Source organism: Rhineura floridana, chromosome 16 (assembly GCF_030035675.1).
Source record: "Rhineura floridana isolate rRhiFlo1 chromosome 16, rRhiFlo1.hap2, whole genome shotgun sequence".
Taxonomy (NCBI): Eukaryota; Metazoa; Chordata; class Lepidosauria; order Squamata; family Rhineuridae; genus Rhineura; species Rhineura floridana.
In genome coordinates, this window is record NC_084495.1 from 36,606,558 (window position 1) to 36,615,764 (window position 9,207).

The 9,207-nt window shown below is 52.0% G+C and overlaps 1 protein-coding gene across 7 annotated transcripts in view; it reads right to left on the reverse strand.

Moving 5' to 3' along the window:
- Window positions 1-7,991, reverse strand: part of MBNL3 (muscleblind like splicing regulator 3) — a 119,909-nt gene extending 111,918 nt beyond the window's left edge. For 2 of the 7 annotated variants that reach the window (XM_061598217.1, XM_061598213.1), the window contains exon 1: window positions 7,702-7,788. Coding sequence is in view for 5 of the 7 variants with exons in the window: in XM_061598212.1 (XP_061454196.1) it covers window positions 7,702-7,917 (216 nt within the window). In the remaining 2 variants the exon portion in view is untranslated. Of the gene's footprint in view, window positions 1-7,701 lie in introns of all 7 variants that reach the window. The other 5 variants (XM_061598212.1, XM_061598215.1, XM_061598216.1 and 2 more) reach the window with 5 other exon arrangements.
- Between the last annotated feature and the right edge of the window lie 1,216 nt (window positions 7,992-9,207).

Here is a 9,207-nt window from a genome sequence, read left to right on the forward strand (position 1 = left end):
GATCATCGAACCTGACACTCACGGGCCCCTTGTTTGGCTGATGAAACACAGCTTGCCTTTCACAGCCTCAAAACTGGACCTCAGTATTTCAACCAAACTAATTTTTTTAAAATTCTGGCTAATTTTTAAGCACCCTGAGAATATGTTGCTTTGGACTAACAAAACACAAGCAAAGATACTGCTGAACAATATATTGTTTGTTTCAGGGCAAGGGGGAGCAACATGTGTGGTGCATCAAGAATAGGCAACTGCAGCTAATTTGAATATTTTCACTGTGATTTGCACAAAGTAGGTGGAACCCATTTTTCTATAGCTTTCACAGTGTTACATGAGTTTGTTAAGAGGCCAAACTGGGCTCTTGGAGAAATGCAACACTTATTATCCAGTGTTGGCGTTCTGAAATTGTTAATTGCTGTGAATAAAGCCAGGCTCCTAAACATCTGGAAGGGTTGATTCAGAAACTGCAGAAGCTGCAACATCACAAACAGGTGGATTCTGCTCCCTTGCACAAGTAATTCATGCCATCACAAGTTGGTAGGGGTACTGTATGTTCCCCCTCACTACAACCCTGCAAGATGAGCATGTGGGGATGTTGACTTGCTCAGGTCACCCAGCAGCTTCCAATACTCTGTCCTCTCCTTTACTATGCACTCAGCTCTCTATGTTGCTCCCATCCAGATGTGGATCAAAAAGTTAGCCCTGCATCATCATCATCATTATTGATAATGATAATAATAAAATAATAATACATAATTCTTATGCCGCTGCGTAATTTGTGTTCTCAGGGCAATGTACACTCAATAGCATTAAAATGCAAAATACAAACAATCCGAAAAAGCACTAAAATCCAGATGCAGCAGAGAGCGCAAAATGTAACACCAACCACAGTCATATACATAAATGCAGCAACAGAACTAAAGCAGCCTCTTAAGAGCTTAAAAACAGCCAACTGCTATAAAAAGCAAAGAAGAAGAAGATCAATAATTTTAATTATTTTACTAAGATGTTACAATGATCTTAAAAGGCCTGGCAGAAAAAAGAAATCTTTGCCAGGTGCCAAAAGAACCTTTAACACAGGCACCAAATGGGCCTTTATAGGGAGAGTGTTCCACAAATGATGAGCGGGGTCACTGCCTTGGCCTTGCAGCACCCTCCGTACATCCAAATTGAGGGGAGCACTTGAACAAGTTCCTCCACTGAGGATCTTAGTGCTCAGGTAGGTAAACATCAGAACAGGCATTCCCTGAGATACCAAAGTCCCAAAACTGTGCAGGGCTTTATAGGTTTAAAACACAGCATTTAGAATTGGGCCCAGAAATTAATCTGAAGGCAGTCAAACAGAGGGGGACCTGTGGCCCTCCAGATGTTGTTGGACTTCAAAGCCCATCAATCCCAGCCAGAATGGCCCACTGTCAGGGATTTGGAGATCTGCAACCCACTAACATCCGGAGGGCCACAGGGTCTCCAGCCCTACAGGAAAGGCTTCCCATCTTCTCGTACCTCACCCTGACTCAATTTACTTGATACAATCCGACTACTCCACCAGGGGATCCCTAAACAGGGTGGACTCTGTGCCCCCACCCATGCCGCTTCCTTCCAATAGTTTCTTCAAAAGTGGACCTCCAGGCCTGTTGCTTTCCATTGCACCACCAAATTGACAAATCCTTCAGTTTGCCCTCAGTACCAAGCAGCAGTGTTTTTACTCTCCTCCTCCCTGAAAAAAAGTGGGGGGGGAATAGGTGGTGCAGGAGATATTGCACAAACCTGTTTTATTTCTATTTTTTTTTTCTATTTTGGAATGACGACAACCAAAAAGAGGTGGAATTTCACGGACGTACCTCTGGAGACACCAATGAAAAACACCTTTGTGTGCACGGAACTCAAGTTTTTTCTGAACATCAACCAAAGAAGATGCATGGGGCTACTCCTTGCCACCATATTCCCTGCAAGATGGAATACCACTGAGTGTCAGAATCCTGCTCACCTTAAGAAGAGGGGCTGGGCTGCTGGAGTTCCAAAAGACAACAGGAGACAAACATGAGTTTTCTGTGTCCATCTAACAGTAGTGCAAGGAACTATCTAGGTCTCCAGAAAACTGCTCAGATTGTTGCAGGGGTGGGGGAAGGGGAGAGAGAGATTTAAAATTCAAGAGAGTTGTGAAGCTGAGGTTGGTTACCAAAGTTGTCAACCCCCCCCCGAATATAAAGAACAAAAACAAAGTATACACACATAGAAAACTAGCTAGCAAGGAAAAAGGTCCTACTCAAAGCCTTCCAGACATGCTTATTTTCAATATACAAAGCTCATTTTTTTAGCGAATGCCTCTTCTAAGATGATGCCAGCTATGATGAGTATGTTTAGTACTGAAAAATAAAGCAAGTATGCTTCTTGCTCCAGAAATATTGTTTGTACCCATTTTATTAATATATTAAATGGATTCATTTTCTCAAAATCAGGTTGCAGCCCTGTAATAACCTTCACGCTCTACTTGTGAGCATCTCAGGAGAAGCAGGACCGCCAATGTTAGGATCAGAATACCAGACAGGATGGCTCTTCAGTCCAGTCACACAGAGCCCCACTCACAAAAAAGAAAACTTGCACCAACCCAAATTCCCTCCTTCTGCACACAAACGACAGGAACAGCATCCTGGTCCTCTCTTACAGTTGGGCATCCTAATATATTCTGCCTTTCAATCAGAAAGACTCAACTGCAATGAAACACACACACACACACACACACACACACTCCCAGTACTGACCCTAATGCACACCACTGCCTGCCTCCCTGCCTGGAGGTAACGCAACCACAGACGTCTGCAAAGCAAGGGCAGCTGAAGGAGAGGCAAAGCTGAGCGCTGTCTGCCTCATCCCACAGTGGCATTGTCGCCAGACAAGTTCTACCCTCAGGAAGTTGCATCGCTAACCTCAGTGGTGCTACAGTCAGGAGAAGAGAAAAACCAGCGCAATTTTGAGATCCATCTGAGTTGTAAGTTCTGTGTCTATCAGAACAGGCGCTTACAATAGCTGCCATATAACGTGAATACCGTAAGCTCATGCCCTAGCTGCTCAACCTGCTTTTTTATTTTCAAATAAGCCCCCTCACAATGCCACGCAACCAATCAGATTTGACCTGTGTGATGAGGTCACAAAGCCAAGTCATAGTAAGGGCAACGTTTGCTGTTCTTGCCCTGTCAGGCGAAGTTTTTCATCCTGTTTCACAAACCCCAACCTGAACAATTGCCAATCTCTGGGAGGTCTGCCGGCATTTCACAGGATGCCAAAGTACTTTGCGGAACAGCCTCTCCTCAATTCAAGCTACTCCCCTAAACTCCAACACATTGCTTCCTACCACCCTTGCTAATGCTGCCACTTCAGCAGAGGGCTCCCTCCTGTCTGGCTAACAAAGCAGTGGCTCAGCATCCCATACAAGTATTCATTACCCTGAGGAATATTGGTATGCAAAGACATGCCACTCTCTCCCCCCAGGGTTTTCCGTTCAGAATGTCATTTGTTGCTCTCTATTCCAGAGCACTGGCATTCTTCCTGTGTCAGCATTCCCCCTAATGTGGAACCCGTGGCCCTCCAAATTCCGATGGATTACAGCTCCCATCAGCTCCAGTCAGAAAGGCCAACGGGCAGGGCTGACTGGAGTTAGACTCTGGCAGCATCCGGAGAGCCACGGATTCCCCACACGCTGCTTTGTTTGTTTTTTAAACCATTTTGGAGAACGTGGCCACCCTGTGACTTTTACCATTTGGTGGGAGGCCCCTTTCATGCAAATGTTTCATCAGGGGAAAGCTTGAGGGGCGGGGGAGGGAAGGAGAGAATCATTTCATGGACACTCTTCCGGCTAGTCCTGTGAACAAGATCCATGTTTGCTGCCATCTCCCCTTCTACCAGAGATGGAAAAACTGATGCTTCTCTAACCACAACTGTGGGGAAGTCCCACTGATAAGCAAAGGTGATTCAGGAACAGAATACAGTGTGGTCACTTGAGCACCGTGAAAAGAAAGGGGGGAGGACACAGATTTTAAATAAGATGAGCATATGCTAACTTATATGTACAAATATAATTACTATAATTTTAACGGAAACACATCTCATCTATCTCATCACAGCGGGGAAGGCTGACCGTGTGACTAGGGTATACTTGCCCACTCAGCCTCCCGTCCAGGTGCTAAACATCGATGGGCATCTCCCAGGCACCTCCTGCTCACCCTTCTTAAGACCACACAGTGGGAGGCCCTTCTACCTCCGAAATTTGGCGGGTGAGGCAAGAGAGCTGGACATCTTCTCCATAGCATCTCCCCCATGGATGTCCCATCTATGGATCTGGCCAGTTCAAGCCAAGATTTTTTTGGGGGGGGGGCAGTGGCCCGACTTTTAAACAGGCCTTTCACTGTCAATCTGGGCCTGTTGAGTTTAAGTGGACCCATCCTGTCCATCTTCCATCTTGCCATCATGGCAGTTCTGTTTTAATTGAAAATGTGTTTCTGTGGTTTTTAATTTTTGTTACATTGGCTTTTAAAGTTTCAAAACCTGCCTCATGAACCAAATTGGTGGAAAAATGGGTGGGTCATTAAAATATAAGTAAAGAAGTAAGGAAGGCTCTAAGCAAAGCGATTCGGAAATTTGGGGAGAGGGAATTATGGCATCCCACAAATAGAGTAAAATTAAAAATGCCTCCCCCTCCCCTTGCAAAACACCAAACACTGATTATTATTTCAAAACATTTCATCATTTTGCAGGAAAGAAGCAGGCATCTCAAGACATCCAACCAAACAAAAGATTGCTAAACTTCTTACTGGGGAAAACCGTCTCTCCTAAAACCTTGGAAGGGAGGTTAGCACAAAACTGCACAGAATGCCTTCTGCTGATTTGCCAGGGGTGGCCCCTGCCTGGGAGTCAATCACTCTGGCTTCCTCTTGTTACACCTCTGGGGCTGTGCGTCCACCTCTTGCATCTCACTTGCCTGCTGGGCCCAGAGCTTTTTAACCTTTGTGCACCCCTGATGTCTGTTCCTGCATTTATTTTTATTCATTTATTTGATTTATATCCTGGTCTTCCTCCCAGTACTCCTGTAATGACCACGAAGGCCGTACTCATTTCTGCCCTTGCATTAATATCCCGCTTTTTGTCCATCAAAGAAATCCAGGACAGCTGATGGGTGACTCCCAGGCAATCACCCATCCAGACACTGAGCCGACCCAGAACCACTTAGCTTCAGCAAGGTGATGACCTTATGTGCTTTCAGGCCTTAACCTAAAGATGCTGCCTTGGAAATGCAATGCACTGTTGGGTGGAGCATATAGGCATCAAGCAATCAATAACATGACTGGCCTGCTTTCAATTCAAGGGCTCAGCCCTGGAACACAAGGCATCAAGCTCTGCAAGAGTGCCTCTAAACAAGTGCAGACAGCATTTCTGTCACCACCCAGGTGCTTTCCTATTTCCTTACGCAAATTACGCTGTACTTATGGAGTGTTTTCACCTTCTGAGTGCCTGCACCACCACTTTGTCTGTGATGGTCAAGCACAGCCAGCTTGGGGTTTTTCCTGGAGGGGGGGGGAGATAGGCTCATGGGTGTCCACAGCAATTTGTGAGGGTGGGAGTAAAACACTGACAGGGGAGCCGGCTAGTTTCATAGGTTGCACCCATACCATACATTTAAAGGGCATTCTCCTCCAAAAAAGAAATAATGGAGCTGTAGTTTGTTAAGGGTGCTGGGAACAGTATCTCTGTGAGGGTAAACTACAATTCCCACCATTCTTGAGAGGAAGGAGGATGTCTTAGATGTCTGGTGCCTGCATAGCTTCAGAAAAACAGTAAGAATAGTGCCTGGGTATTTTGTCTCCCATTTCAGGTCCTACTAATCCTGGAAACTTTCTCTTTTTTTAAACGACGCCTGGGCATGCAAGCATTTTAAGGGGGGGCACTGCCCCTTTGCTCTCCCCCGTGGACTCCCATGGGCAGGACGAGTCCTAAAATGCTTCGGGCTCGCTTCTTTCTTTCTTTCCCCCTGCTGCCCCCCCCCGCCTGGCGCCAAGGACTGGCAAGCTTTGCTCCTCCGAGGAGCTGTCCTCCTCCCGTCCCGCCATGATTCAGCAGCTCGGAGGTGCCCAGGCGGCACACCCGGCCTGGCCAGTGCTGTCAGCGCGGGCGGGCGGGTCCCTCGCGCCCTCTCCAACGTCTGCGGCGCAGGGCGCACGCCCTCTCCCCAGCGCGCGCCGCCGCCGCCGGTGCTTCCCAGGCCAAGGAGGGAGGGGGCGGCGGCGGCCTCGCCGTCAGGAACCGTCTGGCCGATCCCGTGAACTCCTGGCGCACGTGGGGATGGGATGGGACGGGGGTGGCGGCAGGCGGGCACGGGTGCGTAAAGGAGCCACGCCGCCAACTTCAGCGCGCTCCATCCAGCCCCTTTGTTTCCAGGCAGACTACAGTGCGGTGGTGGCCACAGCCGGCAAGTGCGCATGTGTTTGGGATTGTGGTTGGCGGCGGCGGCGGCCTTGGCTTTCCCCCCTCCCCGATGCTCCACTACAGGTCCTTCCCGAAAACATCTCTCTTCCCCACCGCCGATCCCCGAGGCTGCGTCTCGATTGCCAAAACAGCAGCGCCGAGGCCACACACACGCACAAATCGGGCAAGGCGCTCAAAAGGAAGCGCCCACCCCGACAAGACGCCGATCCGGCCTCATTCTCCTGGTGCTCCAGATCTTGGGGCGCGTAGTTTGTCCGCCTACTTTGCCTGGAGAATTCCCAAGAGACCAAAGTCAATCCCACCTGGGATTTTTTTATTTTAAATCATGTTAACGTGTAAAAAGTTGATGCGCTCTTCTTCCACCCCTAGCATTTCAAAAAGCGACGCCAAGGCTGGGTTTAAGGGCGCTCACCTAACTTCACAAGGAGCCTGGGGCGGGCTGGCAATCAGATGGGGAGCGGGGCCGCCGCGAGCCGAACTTGGTTTGAAAGAGAGAGATGGGGGGAAATCATGGGAAGCCCCTTCGAGTATCGCTGACGCAGAAGCCTCGTCTCTCAGAAGCCGCAATTATGATCCCCCCCCCGCCCCGCCGCCGCCGCCGCCGCCGCGATCAAGAAGGCTGTCAGCTGTTTTCAAGGAGCATGGCTAGCCACCGCGGCAATCTTGGGGAGAGTTCAGAACAATGTAAAGGTCAATCAAACCAACGGGGCTTTTCATACAAACGCACACACTCCAACGCTGGCTTGCAAATGCCTTTCCTAACCTTTCATACCTGGAACTTCACAGTAGGAAGCAAATTCCAAACACCGCAAATAATCATAGCAAATAGTTTTCAAAAAAACGTTATTTGTGAGACCCCCGCCCGAGAAACTTTGGGGGCGAAATAATCCAGTTCTGTTGCATTCTGTAAACAGCCCCCATAAAAAAGCCACCCAGAGGCGGAACCCTGTCCTCCCGGCTCGGGCTGCGACGGCGACGCGCGCAGTCCCCAGGGCGCCTCCCGGTCGGCCGGGCTCCCTTCCTCGCCGAGACTCCCGGACCCCGCTCGGCAACCCGGCGAGGCCTGGCCTCCGGAGAGGGCCAAGCGACCGCCTGGCAACTCAGCGGGAGAAGCCCGAGGCCGTCGCCGAGCTCCTTCGGGCGGGGTGCCAAAGGCGAGCGGCCAGCCAGGCTCTCTCCGCAGATTCCCAAGGAAGCGCGCGCGGGGAAGGGCGCTTCGCCACTTACCTTGCGCTGCTCTTGCGGCTTCTCCGCCGCCGCCGCTACCAACAGCCCGTGGCGAGGCAGGGGGTCAGCTCTCGGCGGCAGCGGCCCATAGAGGCGTCGGCAGAGGGCAGAAGCGCAAAAGCTGCGGCGCGCAGCGGCAGCGGCGGCGGCGGGGGGAGAGGCGTGGGACGGCTTCCTTGCCTTTTGGCTCTTGCCTAGCATGGGTGTCTCATGCATACCGCCATTTTAAAAGGGAGGGGGAGGAAAAAAAGGAAGGAAGGGAGGAGGGAGGGAGGCAGGGAGGCAGGGAGGGGAGGAGGAGGAGGCGAAAAAAGCGCCGGGCGCCTGGAAAGATCATGAGATCTAGCAGCAAATCAAAGCCCGCCCTGCGAACAGGAGGAGCCCTGCCTGGCCGGGCGGGGGAGCGGCGGCGCCAGCGGCCCTGGGATACGAGGCCAAGCGGAGGGAGGGCGAGGCGACCCCCCCCCCGCCTGTTGGCCAAGACCCCGGAGGCGCGGACTTCCTCCGGGCTCAGCCGGCTGCTTTGGGGCGTCTCTGCCTTGGCCGCCGGCAGGGATCCGGCTGGGAAGGCGGATGGTGCGGCCGAGGGATCCGGCGGCGGCGGCGGCGCCTCTCCGGCCTGGCTTGAGGTGGTGCTGCCCGCCCTGCGAGCGCCTGCCTGCCTGCCGGAGTGAGTGGAGCCGGGCCCGCCGGCTGGCCGGGCGAGCGGAGAGAGAGAGAGAGGGAGGAAGGGGTCTCCCGGGCGCATTGGCATGGCACCGCCGCTCGAGCTCTGCCTTCCGGGATGAAGCCATGGCTGGCCCTCAGGTGAGGCAGCAGCGACGCCCCAAGCACCTGGAGGCAAAAGGGGGGACCGCGGGGGGCCCCTCCTCACCCGCACCGCAGCAAAGGCAAGCTCGCCTGCCATGTGCACATACACCCGCACACCCCAAGGCGTCAGAAGTCTTGGGCCTGCTCAAGAAGACCCCTTCTGCCAGCCAGGCTCTGCATTGGTACGCCGGTGCCCCCCGTCTCCCCCTCGGGGCAGCTGCCAATCCACAATGGAAAGGGGGTTCCCCCCTCTCCTAAAGGGGAAATGGCGCCCTTACAGCGGCTGCCAAGGAGAGAAGTGGGGCGACGTCCCTAAAGGACTGGCCGCGTGGCAGTGACCAGGGCCAGGAAGCCATGATGGGCAAGGGATGTGCGGCCCTACAGGGATTCCTGCATTATGGTACCGAGCTATGTTCTGCTGAAAGGCGCCATCAGCCGGTGCCATCAAGGGGTGGGCAGGAGGGAGAGGATGGCCTCAAGCCGCAGCCAGGTGGTCCTGAGTTGTCTTAGGATTCATTTTAGGGTTGTTGTTGTTCATTCTCCAGCTCTTCCCAAGCAAGCTCTACTTTCAAGTGTTAAAAAAATAAAACCTGCTGCCTTGGCTAAGCTCCTTATTGATGCTCCAATTTCCACAGGGAGTTTTGAATACAGCTGGATGCTGGAAGATTGGGAACAAAGGAAAGGCCTGCTTCGCAC